The sequence below is a fragment of the Aphis gossypii genome, chromosome X (assembly GCF_020184175.1).
Source record: "Aphis gossypii isolate Hap1 chromosome X, ASM2018417v2, whole genome shotgun sequence".
Taxonomy (NCBI): Eukaryota; Metazoa; Arthropoda; class Insecta; order Hemiptera; family Aphididae; genus Aphis; species Aphis gossypii.
In genome coordinates, this window is record NC_065533.1 from 49,720,939 (window position 1) to 49,740,665 (window position 19,727).

The 19,727-nt window shown below is 23.4% G+C and overlaps 1 protein-coding gene across 4 annotated transcripts; it reads right to left on the reverse strand.

The window, feature by feature from the left end:
- Positions 1-5,752: 5,752 nt before the first annotated feature.
- On the reverse strand, positions 5,753-19,667 carry LOC114132563 (dihydroxyacetone phosphate acyltransferase). 4 transcript variants are annotated; one of them, XM_050205314.1, is made up of 15 exons: positions 19,039-19,667; positions 17,210-17,405; positions 16,291-16,467; positions 15,521-15,650; positions 13,635-13,841; positions 13,277-13,428; positions 12,070-12,233; positions 11,820-11,986; positions 11,558-11,689; positions 10,355-10,498; positions 9,679-9,764; positions 9,436-9,558; positions 9,212-9,366; positions 7,087-7,148; positions 5,753-6,560 (listed from the first exon to the last, which is right to left on the reverse strand). In XM_050205314.1, exons 2-15 carry the CDS (start codon positions 17,393-17,395, stop codon positions 6,514-6,516), a joined length of 1,932 nt encoding a protein of 643 aa, XP_050061271.1. In that variant the 5' UTR covers positions 17,396-17,405; positions 19,039-19,667; the 3' UTR covers positions 5,753-6,513. The 4 variants fall into 4 exon arrangements, with proteins under 4 accessions (XP_050061271.1, XP_050061270.1, XP_050061272.1 ...); XM_050205313.1 differs by lacking the exon at positions 19,039-19,667 and adding an exon at positions 17,599-18,195; XM_027998062.2 differs by lacking the exon at positions 19,039-19,667 and adding an exon at positions 17,578-18,193 and having other exon boundaries at positions 5,756-6,560.
- Between the last annotated feature and the right edge of the window lie 60 nt (positions 19,668-19,727).

Sequence of the window (19,727 nt, forward strand, 5' to 3'; positions counted from 1 at the left end):
CAGTCAATTTAAATAAATAATACATTTTTTGTATTATTTTTAAAAATATATATAATTATTTAAAATTAGTTCTTATTGGTTACTTTTTGAATTTTTGTAAGTTTTTTTTTTTTTTAGAAGTGTCATAAACAAGACTAATATAATATGGGTATAAAATTATAACACTTCAAAAATAAAATACGTATAAATATTCAAAAAGTAACCAATAAGAACTAATTTTAAAAATTTTATACATTTTTAAAAATAATACAAAAAATGTATTATTTATTAAAATTGACATGGCTCTTATTCAGTCAATTTTGAATTTAGAACCATAGCTTATACCTAATAACACTGCCATCGTGGCGATGTATGAAATACAAATAATAATTGAGTATCTACGTTATAGATATATTTGTTTTTGTGTATTGTGTTGTTTATTTTTATATTTCATATTATTTTAAAATTGATGTAATTTAATTCTATTTATTTATTATTATTAATATACAATCACCTTACCCGTTGCGCCTTGTTAGAAGAAAACAAATTCAAATAATAATATAATTAAAATACAAACAAAGTGAGTGGCATAATAGTAGTGTGTTAAAACGTAAAAACCTATATTATTATGTTAGTATTTTGTATATTAAATTCTTGAACGAAATGATGAATGTATTGATTTTATAGAATAAATCATGCCGGTTATGGTAAATAGTAAATATAATAATATATATACAGAGTACGGCATAAGTCGGTTCCCCAATTAACACAACAAATTAAATATGTATATTGTATATATAACCGATAATACCTGCTGCCATTAATGATAATCGTAATAATTATTATATAACTATTAACTGATTCTAATTCTAATTATAAATTTATTAATAACAATAATAAACAGTTTTGAGGTAACAAAACAGCGGGAACCGACTTATGCCGCACTCTGTATATATATATATATATTTATTGTTTATACATAGAGATTATGCCGATTATAGTTAACACATAGAGTAATTACTCAATAAGTATATTACTTATTACTTTGTATATTACTCAATGAGTTAACAGTAAGTATACCTAATTGTATACACATATACTGCAATACGTCAATATTCATTATACGTATTATATTATTATTATAATATAATCGTAAATGCAATATGAATTGTTGAAGTTATAGAAATAACCAAGGCCGTAGCCAAAAAATATTATTTTTTTTTTGGGGGGGGGGGAGTTAAAGTATAAATATGTTTTATTATTTAATAAAATAATAAATTTTAACTATTCAATCTTATTCCAAAAAAAATTTCAGGGGGGGTTTGAAACTTAAACTCCCCACTGGCTAGGTACGGCTTTGGAAATAACCATAAATTAAATTATTTTAATCAGAAAATCGACTGGTTTTTTATTTTTATTTTTTCTACGCTCTATAGATATATATATTGTTAAAATATTTACTAAATAATTTATGTTTATACATCTGCAAAGATTATTCGTTTTCTTAAGTCTAAGAATAACTTAATCAATAATGATATTTTTTTTGTTAATAAATGTTTGTACAATTATACAGATATAATTCTAATTTCTATTTAATTTTTTAAAATCTAATTAATGATTTATCATAATGTATAGGTAGGTAGTAGGTACATCGTTACAATTGTAAAATCAATACATTCATCACTTCGTTCAGAATCTAAAAAAAAACACACATTGAAATGGGAGAATGTTGACTCCGAGGTATGAGCATAGCCGCATAGGTAGGTACTTATTTATCACAATGTATCTATTGTAATTCTATTTAATTTATAATTAATAAGCAGTACTCAAATTTGTATTTATTTATAAATAAATAAAAATTAATAAAGTTTAACAGTCGTACCTACACTTAAATTACATAAATTATTAATCATTGACAAAGCGCAAAATGATGAACATGAGTACATGACTAATAAGTAGGCAGTAGGTGGCTGGGTAGTTAATAATACCGTGGCTACTAGTGTAGCACTGTAGCTGGTCTTGGAATGTTCCGATAAGTTCAACAGAAATCGATAAAATTGTTGTCACTCATATTACATTTTACATTATGATTTTTTAAATATGTACCTACCTACCTAGGAACCTACATAAAATGTTATTACTGGTATTTAAACAATAAAAAATTTAAATCATGTGTGGAGTACAATGTTAATACATACCTTGTATGCAGATTTAAGATGATGTATTATAAAATAGCTAAGATGTTAGCTGTGATGCGCTGTTACGGTACACCAGACTGGATAACTTATTTAATTTGTGTACACAATAATTTGAATAATGTGATTATGTACAACGGACATTCTAATATATTCAGACTACAGCCTACAGGTACTTACCTCAAATATGAAATATTATGCATAAATTGTCTAGCAATTATTTAAGTACCTACTCTTTATAATATCTTGTAATTCCCTATATGCTATGATTTATAATAGTATAGGTATTGCTATAATGTAAAAAAAAATTTTAAAAACGATATTCAAATTAACTAAAACAATTATCATTGTGATATAAGGTAATTATGATTATATTATTACTATAATATTATTCCCAAAAAAAACAAATCTACACACCTTACTATTAGTACTTCTTATTAATTAATTATTACGAATCAGGACAGCAGGAGTAACAATATAAGATTACTAATAGATATAGTTCCAGAAATGTGAATAAATAATTATAATTATTACTAAAACTATTGACACTACCTAGTATCTATTGTAATGTTTGAATTATTATAAAGTATACTCTATGGAAAATAACCATTAATTATATATTATATTATTCAATGTTATCATATCAATTGTGACTCTATGTTACCTATTTTTCGTATTTTTTCTATGCCGTTAAATTTAACATTTTTTTTTTGCTTTACGCTGTACAAATTAGTACAATGGCGAATAAAAAAAATATTTTAAAACAAAAGTCTAAAAAGAAAATGACAAAGACACTTACCTTAGACGATCTAAAAAATGAGGTAAGTGCACTAAATTATACGAGTAGATAATCAATATTCATTTTAAAAATTATAAAAGCTTGGTCAAGCAGGTAACGCTCTGCTGTACAGTAGGTATTGTCGTATTGAGTTGACCTTGGACCTAGAGTAAGTCATGGAGATGATTTGTCAGCTTAGAATATATTTTTAACTGGGTAGTGAAAAAGGTAGTTTATGTTTTAATGATCTAAATATCCCAGAATTAAATCATACATAGAATTGTCCAATTTAGACAACTATAGTGTATGTTTCAAGTTTCTACGAGACCAGTTCTTTTAAATCATTTTTAACTATACCAAAAATCTAAAACTATTTGATAATATATCGTTATATTTCCGCGTGAAATTTTAATTTCGTACCTAATAATTTAAATTTTAAATAAAATTTTTTTAATTTACCAACAATTAATTTCTTTTATAATTATTATAAATCAAACTTATGGAAGATCTTGTATTAAATTTTCAATTATTAGCTACTTATACAAAACTCATACCGTTATAGATATACCATATATACCGTAAATATATGGACTATAGTATAATTATATTATTGTAAATTAAGCTATAACTATTCTGTTTTTTTAGACTTTAGTGATTTGAATATTTCACCAGTTATTGAAATTAAACACATTCAATCACCAAACAAAGGCAAATCTCCTGAGAATGAGTAAGTGTCTATGAACAGCTTATCAGTGGTGCACACAGGATTTTTTTCGAGGGGGTCAAGGTAAAAATATAACACATTTTACAACTAACAAAATTATGACCTAATTTTAACCTAGACCTCGGAGAAAATTTCTGGTGGAGTTACAACCTTTTAACCTCCCTCTGCGTGCACCACTGCAGCTTATTATTAGTTTATAGCATATTCAATAGATTTTTTTCCTAAATTTTATCTAAATACTTACCTATAGAGTTCAGTAAATAGTTTTAAGTTTTTGACTTTTGACATAAACTTCTCCAGCCACAGAATAAAACAGAATGAACAAAAATTTTAACATGGTCGATGGTCATTTACGATAGACGATGGTGCTATAAAAATAGAATTCTTTTCACCGTATTATTGTCGTTCACGCAAAATTAAACGATTATAACGTAACCGGTTTTTTCTCCGTTGTCTAGTCGAGATAATAAAAATTAACAAATGACAATATTATAATATGTTTATGTCCACAAGCAACAACTGACTGTACAATCGACCGTCTATTTTGATTGATTTTATATTGTATACGGCACCATAATTTCGTTATCTTTTCTTTCGTTGTCGGTAGGTATTATATTATATTATACAAGTTTTTTAACAATTTACAGTTTACTTTTACATTACAACAAATTAGTACCTATTTAGGAATAAAAAAACAACATAATTAACAAAACTTTTCAAACACTTACCTATATCAATAAAATTATTTAAATATTATAATATTTTATTCTTAAAGTTCAGAGCTTAACAACGAATATGTTACAATTCATCAATAATATCACTTTTTTTTTTATTCTGGGGGGGGGGGTTGAACCCGAACGGGGGGCCCCCTATGTACGCCACTGATTATTTACGCCTATGACTTCATTGTCGGAAGTAACGGAATGGTATCAGAAGGTTGTGTGAGTTGTATATATTATTTTGTTTATTACCTAGTTTTTAATATATAGCCGACATTATTTACAATAACTACCAATTATAGATGAAATAAGTTTTAAATAATTTATTAAGTTGTATACTGTATACATAAGTTAATGATGTTTATATACCTACTGACAGTATAGGTACACTACTACGCACTGTACGCAGGGTAATAAAGAATTGAACAAAATTTGATTCATATAAGAAGTAATATATTTTACAACAAAGTACTTATATGGGGATATCAAGAAAATAAAAAAAGGGTGGTCAAGTAAGTAACGCTCTACTGTATAGTAGGTGTCGAGTGGACCTCGGATAATAGAATAGGTCATTATAATGGGTGTGTTCAATTTGAATGCAATGTTAGGATAATAATTGTATTAACTATTATGTGTATACGAAAAACGATCTGAACGGAGTTGTTAGACAAAGATACATGTTATTAACAGTGAGTGGTGAAAAAGGTGGTTTATGTTTTAATGACCTAAATATCTCAAAATTAAATTATGTACAGAAAATAGCAATTTAAACAACTGGCGTGTTTCGAGTTGCTACGACTAGTAATTTTTAACTATAACAAAAATCTTAAATTATTTGACTGTAAATAGTAAATACTCGTTATTTTACAAGTGAATACCTATTTGATTTCGTAAAAATTTAAACTTTAGATAATTTTTTTTTAATTGGCCAACACTCAACTTCTTCTATAATTATTGTAAGTTAAATTTATAGAAAATCTTGTTTTAATTTTTCATCTCTTAGCTAGGTACTTATAAAAATTGTTTTATAAATTTTTAACTACAAAATTATTTGCAAATATAAAATATGATTTTGACGAATTTTGTCAATATTTTTACTTCACAAGCTAATAAAAAATATTATGCCTATGTATTCTTATAATTTTTAAATCACTATAAGAATAACTCATAAGGAATCACCCCTGAAGTTTTATTAAATTGAAGCATTATTTCGACAAGTTATGGTGTATTTGTGTACACAGACACAAAAAAAAATTGTAAAATCAATTTTAATTCGAAAAAATCCGTTTAGTATAACAAACTAAAATTAAGATTATATAATAAAAATCAAGGTAGAATATTACTACAATAGGTATTTAAATTATATAATTATAACTCAGTTTAAAAATGTTGATAACATTTTATTTACTTAAAAATATTATTTCTAAATTATGCGTTATGCGTAGGTATAGGACAATATTTTTATTTCTATAACCATCAAATTGATTTTACAACAATTAAACTCTAAAAGAAATTGGACACTATGTTACAAGGATCTAAGAGAATAGGGATAAATATACTACTGCAATCATTACTCGTTGCTTTTTGCACCATAGAACACTGAACAACTGATAATAAATTTAAACCTTTACAATTATTTCATAGGAAAATATTTATATGTGTATTTAGGGCCGTTCTTATAATGTCCGGTTAAGTGTCGGTTAAGACTAACTGGTGGAATTTTATCGGTTAACACATAAGAAATCGTGCTGGTTAGCGTTATCAGATACTAACCGAAAATTGTAAAAATGGCCCTTAGTTATTAAGTAAAAAAATAAATCAAATAATTAATTTGCTATTAATTATAATTTGTTATATTGGAATCTATTAAACACTTAACATTCTATTTTATTGATTATACATATTGATACCTAGTCAAATATTTGTAGTTATAATATTATTTTCTATTAGCAGCTACAAAAATAAATATTAATACAGAGTCAAATAATTATGATACAGTAATATAGTCAAACAAATGTTTAAAAATAAAAATTTCTGAGTACCTAATAGCTAATAAGCAAAACTAATAAAAAATAATTAATTAGGTATCTTCTTTTTATTTTTAAATAAATCTTAGATTTAAATGTTTGATTTCAATAAATTGTTCCCATTTGATATAATATTATCTAGAAACAAAATAAATAAAATATTTAAATTATCATTAAAACATAGGCAATATAGTATTTAATATTTAATTAAAAAGGTTTAATTTAATATTGTATATGTTTTAATATAATTAAAAATATAGTTATTCTATAAATAGTGGTTTAAATATGATATCCCTCCAATTTTTTTCATTGAAATATCAATAATATCTTTTATTTATAAGGATGAAATCTCATTTTACCAATAAATTCCCTGTGTTACTTTTTTTCTGTAAAATAGGTATTTTATCATTAAATTTTTAAATGTTTGTTTTTTATAAAGAAGTACTTTTCATAAGTAGGTAGCCGGTAGGTTGAAAATACTTAAAATATTTTGCAAATATAAATATCATAATACGTTATATTATTTTTTTGCATGTGATTTAAAATATTAAATGTATAATATTACATATATATCGAATTATATAGGTAGAGAATAATTTTAATAATTATCTAATATAAAATAAAATAAAACAAATAACAATTATTGTTTTCTTAAAAATCTTACCAAATATTTGAACCAACTCCATTATTATAGTTCTATTTATTTCATACAATATTATATCATTCCTGAAAAAAAAAAAATAAATAAATAAAAATAACAATATTCTTGCATAATAACAGGAGTGTATGTGTTATATTATCATACAAGAAACAGGAAATAACTTTTAACTGACTATAAATAAAACATTTATTGCTGCTAACATGCATTGAGTATTTAATAGGTATAATATTATACTTATTTCAATTTCATTAAAACATTTATGGATATGAATATTTCAATAACATGCTTAAAAGGGAAAAAACATAATAATTTTTTTCTTCAGTTTACACACGTGTAATATAGTTGAAAACTTGTAACCTCTTACTGTTTTTAACTCCTAATTTAAATTAAGGTATTATAAATTAATAACTTATTAAAATAACTAGCTACACAAATTAACATTACCTATGTATTTTCTAAAGTTTTGTCTAGTATTTTTATTTGTAGTTAATATTTATAAATAACTTATAAATAAAAATTATAGATAAAGATTCTAATAGAATACAGATAATATTATTATTCATTATAATTGTCATAGTTACTTGGTATTTTTTGTCTATATTTTATGTATTTCAAGGTATTTTGCAAAATAAGAATTCTATTTACAAACCACTATATTGAACTTTAATAGTTACCAATCAAATAATATATATACATAAATATTATTCAAATCTGCAATAGACAAAAATACTAAACAACTGTTTTCATACAGATAAGTAAAAAGTTAAATTACGTGTAAAATGTTTTCTTATTTTCATTTCTTATCTAGATATATAATGTAAAATACATTCAATAAGTTAAATATAAAAATTAGAAGATACTTTTTGTTGTAAACAAAAGTAAAACCATACATATTATATACTTAAAATTGTATGGCAAATATTTATGTTAGCATGGATATGATATAATTTTTTAAATGTTAAAAAAAATTACATATAAAGAAACATACTTCATTGTACAATTAATTAAAATGCAATTTTTATAAGAATATCTAATATTCTCACTAAGTACTTGTAGTACATATCAACAAACACCGACGAATATCTGCATTTTTATAAATATTATGAAAATAATAACTTTTACAAAAGTTGTTGGTATATGTCAATAATCACCGTTGTCTACCAATATTCACCACATAATGGACATATACCTTAGTGTTTATAGACTTTACACTGTGGTTTTATAATAAATAAATAAAAAAATGGATGTATATAAAGGGATCACAAGCAATAATATATACATATCTCCTTCTCAAAGAAATTCTTAACATACCATTAGTCACAAGTGTATATTATACTATAATTTACAGCACTTTATCTTTATTTTTTATATCATTTAATGTTGAGTTGCTAGGATTGCTACTGGAGTTTCATAATAACTAATAGGGTATTTTTTTAATATCCCCCTCTTGTTACAGTAATGATTACTTGGTAAAAATTCCAATACATACAATTTTTCGTAGATATTTTGTATTATAGTTTTTAACATATTATTTTAAGTATTGATTTAGTTTTTATAATATAAAACAATTTTAGAATGTTTGTGGTTTTTATTAATTTGTTCAAAATGTGAACTTCAAAGGGTTTGAATCAAACACTTAATGAAACTTTTTTTTTATTACTGTACTAACAATTTAGGAAATCTTCTATTAAGCGTTTAAAAATTTAAATGTTAATAAAAAGCTCAGAGCCAAAATACTTTTAAAATTATATAACGTCAAGAAAATGCTATTATGAATATTTGGTGAACATTTAAATTATTTACAGTTATTTATTTTAAATATAATACATTTGAAAACTAATATGTAAGAACAACTTCCTGTTTTCAGTATTTTTTTTTATTTTAGAACTAACGTGAAATTTTCTATTTTTGAAGTATTTTCCTGATATAAAAATGACACAACAAAAACATAGCCCCGCTCAGAATGAATATTAAATGCTAAACTCAACAAACTATTTCAACTTTTCAAGTCATAATTATATAACAGTACAAAATGTAATGATTTACACATATTATGTCTAAAATATGCATTTTGAAATAAGAATATATATACTCATGCTAAAATCTAAAATCATTTTATAATTTTTACTTTTTATATTTTTCAATTATTTTCATTTTATGAAGTCCTTCTAAAGCAGATTTAATTATATCTTTGACCAAACCGAAAGGATGTGCTTGCAAATCTTCAACTTTCATGTGAATTGATTTATAAAGTAATTCCTCTGAAATTATCTTTTGATGTATCTGAAAATTAAATTACATTTAATACAATTTTTTAATTTGATAAATTAAAAATATTATAAAATTAGTTACGTTTATCAAACAAATATATATTAGCCGATAACATATTACAAATGGGTTAATAGTTAAATAACGAAGTAGTTCTTTTTCTTTTTCGTGTATATGAAGATAAACTGAAATACTATGTTTAAATTCCTATAAAAAAAAATGCCTTTAAGTATATTGTTATGACTTATGAGTATAAAGCCTATTTAATAGGATTGTAAAATACATATGTCATGCATACATGTATATATGAAAAATTATCATACTTACTTCTTTCTGACTGCCATGAAAAAGTACAAATTCAAACTCAAATAATCTTCTTAGCAAAATAAATTTTTCTTCTAAGTCCAAGATCTCTAAAACATTTGTAAATATTATAATACAATAGCATCCAAATTCTTTGAATCTAAATTAAACTCAAATAATCCATTGCTCTTATTATAAATGTTAAAATGTGTACAAAATTAACTTGAATAATAGTAAACAGACAAGGTAGGTTTAGTTATATTATTTGACAGGGTTAGTATAATAGAATTAGAATTAATACATTATTCTATAATAATTTATTAATTTTTATTTTATTTATTAAAGTAGAAACTGTTTAATTTGAGTGTATTTATTAATCATTAATTGTTTTTGGTTATAAAGATATTATATAAATGTGTACATAATAATTATTACATTTTTTTGTTATAAAAGAACAAAGTATTTTAATAGAGTTTCTTTTAAACAAAAAAAAAAAAAAAACAAGTCTAGTGATAAAAGCTTCAATTTATGTGACAATATTCCATGTTTAATGTTTGCTTACGTATTAAGTTAAGCTAAATGGACTTGATAAATTAAATTTTTTTCTTGCTTATTTTAAAAATGTAGTTTTAAAAAACAGAGTTAGGTATTCAATAAAATGTATTTAAATAAAACAATATAATATTAACTTTTCACTTACCATTTTTCCAAATTATTTGACATTTTGAAATTAAAGTTATAAATGCAATATTTATAATGAAGTGTAATGAAGGATTGACATAAAGTTGATTTAAAATTAATGGGAATGCATTATCAAATAATTCAGTTTTAAAATGTAGATTCCCTATAAAATAAAATAATTTGACATTTTATTAAGCTATGAACAATAATATGTATTTAACAGAAGATACAATTAATATACAATAGATAATATTAAAATATATACCATAGCTAATGATCATATAATTTTTTTCAATATACGATCTAAATATAATTTTAGAGATGTACAAACATTTTTAAAATTTGAAAAATGTATTTATTTAGATTTTGAGCTATAATAAATTGACCAAACAGTAAAGATTTAACTAAAAATAGTCATGGATTTCTCAAAAACAATTGTGAAATTCTAGAATAACTTGACAAAATTTAACTGTCATGATACTGAAGTTATGCGACTTCACAGATTTTTTCTAGCCAGCATTATTTCATTTAAAAACTTTTCCTAATGATGAGCTGCTTTATTTAAAATCCAAAAGTATTTTATCAATATTATCAACACATACATTTTTAAACTAATTATTTTTTAAATTACCATACACAGAAATATAATAAGTGAAATAGCAATAATAGAAAACATAATTTTTAAAATTTGTTTTTTGAATAATATAATATTTAAGTTTTGATATAACCATTTAAAAAAAAAAGTAGGTCAGCGCATTCCGGTGGTAGATGTTTGTTCATCGTCCTTTCGGTCCTCGGATATGATAGTGTAATTTTACTGTAGGTATTTGATTTGAATGCAATATGATTGCATTCAATAAAAAACGATTCTTAGCGGATGAGGGGATCTTTTTTATTTAGTTTTATTCGTTTCTATGGTGATAAACAAAGCCGTAATTATTTTAAATTACATAATCGTGAAGTTATACATTTTTTCTTCTTTAACCGCTTTTATTTTGAGTATCATATCGAAAATTGAAAAATGACTTCTTTAAAGTACCAGCTCAAGAACATTACCTTTCAGAAAATATGCTACACTTGTACTTTGAGCAAGTTTAGGGGGAGAAAGAGTGTTTACAGAATAAAAATGAAATAAACATCATTGTAAAACCAATACATTCCTTGCTCCACTCAGAATCTGAAAACACAAATATTTATTTATTTTATTATAAATTGTTTTTACCTGAGAAATTAACTGGATAAATGTTATTGTATTTTGAATAGTTTTTTTGAAAACCTATAATATTTTCATTCAATGTTATAAAGTGTTGATGCAGTTGAATAGTCTCAATAATTCTACTAGTAATATCAATTGCTGAAACATATTATAATTTGTATTATCATTTAAAAATACATTACACTATTAACTATACAATATAATGTATAATATATATTAATTATATTATTAATATATATTAATATTTAATAATGTTGTTGTAATTTACCTTCCACTTCAATTTGAGCCCCACATTTTTTAAAAAGTGTACTTATCCAACTTATTTGATTAATTATTATATTTAAATGAATATCTTCAGTCTTGTTTTTAGATAAGTTATAAATCAATGCAACTGCTAAAATGTTAGAGTATGATAAAATCATATTATGTTGTTGCCTATAAATAAAAATAAATATCCTATTATTATGCATATTTTATTATTTAAAATTTGCATATAATTAACACCATATATTATTTACCTATAAACAATTTCATGTGCAAGGGTCGATACTATATTATTTTCGTTATTTTTTCCATTTACATTAATATCTTCAATATATTTTTGGAGTGAAATAGGAGAAGCAAAATTAATATATATATTACCATATTGGTCATCCATATTTTTAATGCTATTAATTAATCCCTAAAAAATAATTAATAATATTATATTTTTTAGTAAAACATAATATATTCAAAATATCAAATCCAAATTTAATCACTATACTTTCAATTTTTTTAAAAGTAAATTAAATCGATTTATGAACACTGATGTATTCAAAAGTATATATTCTTATAAGACTATGTAAAGTAAATAATTAATTATGTTAATTATACATATATTTAACTATATGGTTTAGGTTTTATCTATAGCACCAGTACTAATTAGAATAAATAATAATAAAATAGGTATACCTACTGGCTACTTTACAAATAAATTCCTAATTAAGAATGTATTAATAAATTATTAAATTATTAAATTCACTGATTATGGAATAAATACACACATAATTATACAAGTTATTATACAACATGTAACATTAATTGCCTTTAAATTATAATAATATACTAGATACTCTTTTAAAAAAGCTTTGCTATGATGTATTAATATTATAGAGCTACTAAAATTTTGATAAAGAGTTATATAACTTAATACATACCATTTTAATTGTATCATAGTAAGCAATTGTATAATATACATGCATGTACATTGTGCTACACAAATTTGTTAAAATTATACTATTAAAGTCCAAATAAGTAGTTTTAATAATTATCAATACTTTTTTATTCTTGTTTATTAATATATAATTTTTAAAATTGGCTAAATAACATTGTTATTAGTTCAAACCATATAATACATCCAAGTGTTATTTGAAAAAAAACTAAGTAAACTTCATACCTCTTACATTTTTTAAATAGTAATGATTGATTTTATTAAATTTACTATATTATGGTACATATATAAGTATGTAACTCAAATTAGTAAAATAAAAATTTAAATAAAAAATTAATAAAAATCATTTTTTTTTTTTTTTTGAATAAAACTATAAAGTAAAAAGATTTTTCTAGAAAACTATGATATGATTTGTGAAATAAAGAAAAAAATTCAAAATTAATTGGTCAAAAATATAAGTAAAAATAAAATTCAACAATTTGGAAAGTTAATAAATACATTTTTATATTGCATACCAAAGTTGTTTCTTTTGGCTTAGGAATTCCTAGAAGTTCATAACTAAATAATTTGTCCTCAAGAAGTCGGTCATAATTAATTGATATTGGAACAATCATGATATCTTGAACTTCATTTTTTAATAAAACATCAATAATACACTTAAGTATACCTGAAATTATAAAATTATAAATATTTATATATCATAAACCTTTAAAAATATTTTTAAAACTAAAATTCTTATTTGAGCTATTGATCTTATTAAATTAAATTAAATCTAGAATCATAGAACTTAAAAAAGCAACTAAATGTAATAATAAATCTATACATTAGCTGTATATATACTTAAGATTTAAGAATAATGTTAAAATAATTTACCTAGCTTTGGATGAATAGACTTATTAGACCGACTGCGAGTACCTTCAATAAAAAATTGCAAGGGCGAACTCTCATAAGTTATCAAGTGTTTAACATAAGCATACAACACTGATCGGTACACAATATCTTGTGCATTTTTCCCTCTATGCAAGAAAAAAGCACCACATTGCTTTAATACATTCCCCATTATTTTCATGTTTTTAAAATCTATTAAAATAAAAATTAATTTACTCAGCTTGTAAGCATTTAATATGTTATAACAATTTTTAGTATGTACAAAGACAATAACATAAATAATAAAAATAAGTGTAAATAATTAATTTACTGCTAATATAACAATGAAACGTAACACCATACATGCAAAATAAAAATATATAATAATTTTTATTTGATCATATCATCTTGATTATACAAATCGACAAATGAAAATTTTAATAAATACACTAAAAATAATTTATAATAAAATAAATGTGGCTTGGTGTGGTGTGGTGTCTATATTCAGTTGTGTACGCGCTCTGAGTGTATGCATCAGCTGGTGTTGCTAGCTCTCAGATGGGTGACCACCTGAGAATTTTAGCAACAAATCCTTGCCACACATTTAACACATAAGTATTCAAAGCCAACCATTCCAACAGCCCCCCTCCCCGCAGTACCAGGCTAATGACCTTGGTAGTTGAAGTCTTAATTTAAAAAAAGAAAAATTAACTTAAAAGTACTTTTATGTACAAATTATATAGTCATATTTTATTCAATAAAATATTATTTACCTGTCCAAACTATAAAGTAAATTATATAATTTTCAACTATATTTACTACATAAGTGATATATTTTGAGGGGATGTTCTTTAGTCCCAAATAAAAAAAATAAATTGCCCTATTTATTTGTATTTTATTCATGTTATCAAAATATTTAACCCAAATTGCATAAGAGAACTTAATTTTGTTAAAACCAAAAACATGTTTTGAGGTATATTTTGAACATCCCTAATCACTCAAAATATATCGCTGGTATAAACTATTTATAATTCATAGCAGCTTCTTTTTATTATTTTATAACAGGGATAGACAACCTTCTATTAAGATGACGCCACACCAGCATGTGTTGTCTCCGTTTTACATACATACAATTTAGCAAATTTTTGTTCAGCAGAATCAATTTTATACTGTTAGCTTTAACAATAGAGTAAGTTTACCTATTATCAAACTTAAAGGTAAGAATATTATCTAGGTCATCTCATAGGCATTTATTAATATTTAAATTTTGAAGTGAATTACGAGCATTTTAAAGCTTAAGTATTTTACATAACTATAACTCACTTAAAAATTAAAATATCAATAAAAGCCTATGAGAAGCCATAGATAATATTTTAACCTTTAAGTTTGATAATAGGTAAATTTACTTTATTATTAAATCTAACAACATAAAATTGATTCCGTTGAACAAAAATTTGCCATGTTGTTGTATATTGTAAGACAGAGACAACACATTATGCGGGTATGGCGTCCTCTTAACATATGTGCAACCTAATGATTAAAAGTATATGACTTACTTAAAATAAAGTAAGTATAACAAATTTTGTTTAGAAGATACATCAATAATTTTTAATATAATTTTTTTTACCATATTATTAGAATTATATTACTCTATCTTAGTTTTCTAAGAATTTTGTCATTTTAATATGTATAATGTATACATAATATGATTAGGAAATTATGATTTAGGAAAATACTTCAAAGTTACTTTAAGTTGCCAATCCCTGTTTTAGGCTTATTTCACATCCATGTAAATATATTCAAACATATTATAGGGAAAAAAAGCTCATAAAAATTATATTATAAACAACTATTCTACTTTTATTACTACTACATAATTATTGTAAAAATACCCATTGCTGCAGCAACATATGGAATATCAATATTATAATTGAAACATATGAATGCCATAAGTATAAAATCTTGATAACTTCTATGACTTGGAACAAATATCACTGGAGTTTTGTTAAAGTTGGATTTCATCTATTATGTTTTAAAAATAAGACATGTAATCATAAAATTAAATACTTACTTTACTTTATTTAAAACTTAATAATTCATAATTAAAGATTTATTTCTAATTTTTAATATCTTATAAATTAGTTCCACTTTTATTTTTAAATAAATTAAATTTGTATTATTTTTTTTTTTTTTGGTTTGTACACCTTCATTAAAATGAGTAAATTATTTAATATTTTAAATGTCACATACAGGCAGTGACATGGTGAATCTTTATGATACCATGATAATATATATAAAAATTTACCTACCCACTCTTTATCCCCTTAATATATTATATAATATACATATAATTATTAAGTGACTGTATGTATTTTAATTTTTGTTTTATGTTCTTGATAAAAAAAATTATACAGGTGCCTAATTACCCCACTTCCGAAAAAAACAATTTTTACCATGACATAAATAGCAGTTATAAAACACTGTTCACCATGCCACTGAATATAGGTGCATACCTAAGCTCTACATGTTAAATTTAATAATAAAAACATTATTATATGTACAAAAAATAAATTTTCAATAAAATTAGATATGACTACATATAATTTATTTATAAAACCAATTAAAATACATAATTAATACTATTTAACATAGATAACATTACCATTAACAATTTTTGTTCATTTATATATAAACCTTGGAGTTTTGATTTCAGAATTTTAATTAAAATGTATCCCATCATTCTAATAGTTGTATTTTTTTTAATACTCTGAAGATCTTCGAGTATTTCCATTGCTTTTTTTGTAGCATAATCTAAACCAATACTGTTTATTGGTATTACCTACAAATTAACACAACATATTATGTAGATATAAATAGACCAAATCTTTATTAAACAAATTAAGCCAGGGACCATATTTAATTAAGCAATTTTAGTTTTTGAGAATTACCAAAATTGAAGCAGGCCAATTATTTATTTTTTTTTTTATCATAATAAATATGTAGTTTATGTAAAACACATGTACGGATTGAAAGTTGTCAATAGTTTTTATTATAAATAATAAATATACATTATCTCCATATAATATATATATATTATGCATTATAAATAGTATATATTTCAAGTTTTATGTATTGTGTTTGTAAATTTTATGACAGGCCAATAAAATTCAAAAAAATAGAGGTGTACTTTTCATCAAGTCAACTCTCTCCATCTTTAAATGGCACTCCTGACTAAAATAAATTATGTTAAATTTTTTAAATGCAACGTTATAAAATCTATTACGGTGTAATATAAACTAATCACTAATTAATACTTAATGTAAACACATATTTTTCATTTGCATTAATATACAATTATTCAGAACATGTTTTATAATAGATTGATCTAGGGCAAGTGTTAATATAAATAATTGAACTATTCAAATTTACATAATAATTTGAAATTCTTATATTAATATGTACCGTGGGCTTGATAAAAATAAGAAAAATATAAGAAGTAAAACGATAAAGTTTATAGAGAATATATTTTATAGCTAAAATCATATCAAAAATTAATAATAATAATTAATAATGTAACAAACCATCAAAATTGTTAATTTTATATTTTGTTCTAGTATCTTTTTTTTTTCATTATTTGATAAGCGTGTTTCTTGAGAATTCAAAGCAAATTGTCCTGTATTTAAAGTTTTTAATGTCCATATCAAGTCACTTTTACTCTTTAACGACGTCAAAATATTTACAAATAAACTATGATCTAAACAATCCATTAACTTGTTCCTAAAAACGAAGCATAGTTCATTAAAATATAAAGCCATAAATATTTATATCAACTAAGTATTAATACAGGCTTATATTAAAATGTTTTATCTATCTAAATAAAAAAGTAAGAAAAATTTAAATGTAAGGTATCAAAACTACAGTGTTTTAGGTAAAATATTAACAAACTTACATTTTTAAAGTAGGTACCTACTTATTTTATTTTATAATTATTATATCTAAATTTTGGTATGTTTTAATGATAAACTGTAATTCGAGTATGTATATTAATAAAAACGTATTTATGCTTATTGATTAGACGGTCGTTGCCCGTAGGTGTACAAAATATAAATTACAGAAAAAAATTTAATTGAGTATAAAAGAAATGTAATCCATTTACCGGCATATAAAAATTATTGATTATACAATGTTATCTTTCATTGTAAACACTGATAACATAATCAATAATCACCAAGTACAGGACCATAGAGCATAGAGAAGTAATAATTAGAGCTGTGAATTTAATTTAATAGGTTTCTTTTTTTTTTAAAAAAAACCTTAAAAAATGTCAACAACAAAAAGCGTGGTCAATTGGGTACTCTGCTATAAAGTAGGTCACTATTAGGAGATGATTTGTCAGTCTAGGATATATTTTCCACTGGGTAGTGAAAAAGGTTGTTTATGTTTTAATGACCTGAATACCCCAAAATTAAATACTGTACAGAAAATGTCAATTTAAAAAACTGGTGTATGTTTCAAGTTTCTACGACTAGGTAATAACTTATAACTTTAACAAAAATCTAAAATTATTTGATAGTTTAGGTAAATAACCATTTGGTTATTTTACGAGTGAATTTTGGATTTCGTAAAAATTTAAACAAGTATAAAAATATTTTAATTGGCCAACGTTTAAGTTATTTTATAATTATTGTAAGTCAAACTTATAGAAAAATCTAGTATTAAATTTTCAATTCTTAGCTACTCATAAAAAATTTGCAAATATTCATGATTTTTACGAATCAATTGTTGTCAATATTAAAACTTCAAACACTAATAAAAAAAATTGTGCCTATATGATCTATGTATTCTTATAATTTTTGAATCACTATAGGACTAACTCATGATGAACTTGAACTTTGTATTAAATTTTTAAGTATTTTAACTCGGCCAAAAAATTCTTATCGATATTTATAAAAAAAAAACTAAACAAAAATTAATGTTTAAAATGCCTGTAAATAGACTTAAAATAACCCAAAGGTTTTGAAAATTAAATAATGTAAATAAAATGCTAATCTATATAGTTGGTGAAATTTTCAAGTACATATGACTTACATTTTTTGAATAATAACAAATAGGTACCTATTGAAAATCGTTTCAGGATAAATCGTTACCGTTACGTGATTTCGTAAAAATTCCTATAATAAGGCTTCGAGTTTACTCAATAGGTATTTGAAGGTAAACTTAGTGTTAAATTTTTTAACCTTGGATAAAAATACAAAATTTTTTATGAATTTTCAACTACAAAATTACTTGTAATTACTTGACATACATTGTAAAAATTTGAACTTCCAACGCTTATAAAAAAAAAATTGCAATGACTAACGATTTTTTATTTTTTTTTTTTTAACTAAAAATAATAACCAATTATACTTACGTTGTATTAAATTTTCAAGATTTTTGGGAAACCAAAATTTTTTTATCGACACTTCAAAAAAAAAAAGCTGGTGACTGGGTACCGCTCTGCTATACATTAGGTGCTGTATGGATCACTATTATATATTATAGGCAAGGGCGTATTTCTGGGGGGGGATGGGGCGATCGCCCCCCCAGAGCCTCTGTTTTTATTTCTATTTAATAGTACCTACTTTATAATTTTCGTAATTATATGTAATTATGATACAAAAAGTGTACACCGAATAAAGTAAAATAATTAAACATTTTAGAATAGCGCTCCTAGTTGTTTAAATAGGTTAACATATACATTATAATACGGCCTTTTACGGTTTTTTTTTTAAATTGTATCAATAAGTCGCCCCCCCTTGAAAATAGGGCCAGAGACGCCCTTGATTATAGGAGTGTTAAATTTGAATCCAATGATAATTATCATTGTATACGAAAAACAATTCTGAACGAAGATGATTTGTCAGCCTAGGATATAATTTCCAGTGGTTGGTGAAAAAGGTGGTTTATGTTTTAATGCCTTAATACACCAAAATTTAAGTTCTTTTATAATTATTTTAAGTTAAACTTATGAAAAATCTTGTATTAAATGTTTAACTCTTACTTCTTAGCTAGGTATACTTATGGAAAATTTTTTATGAATTATACCTACAAAATAATTTG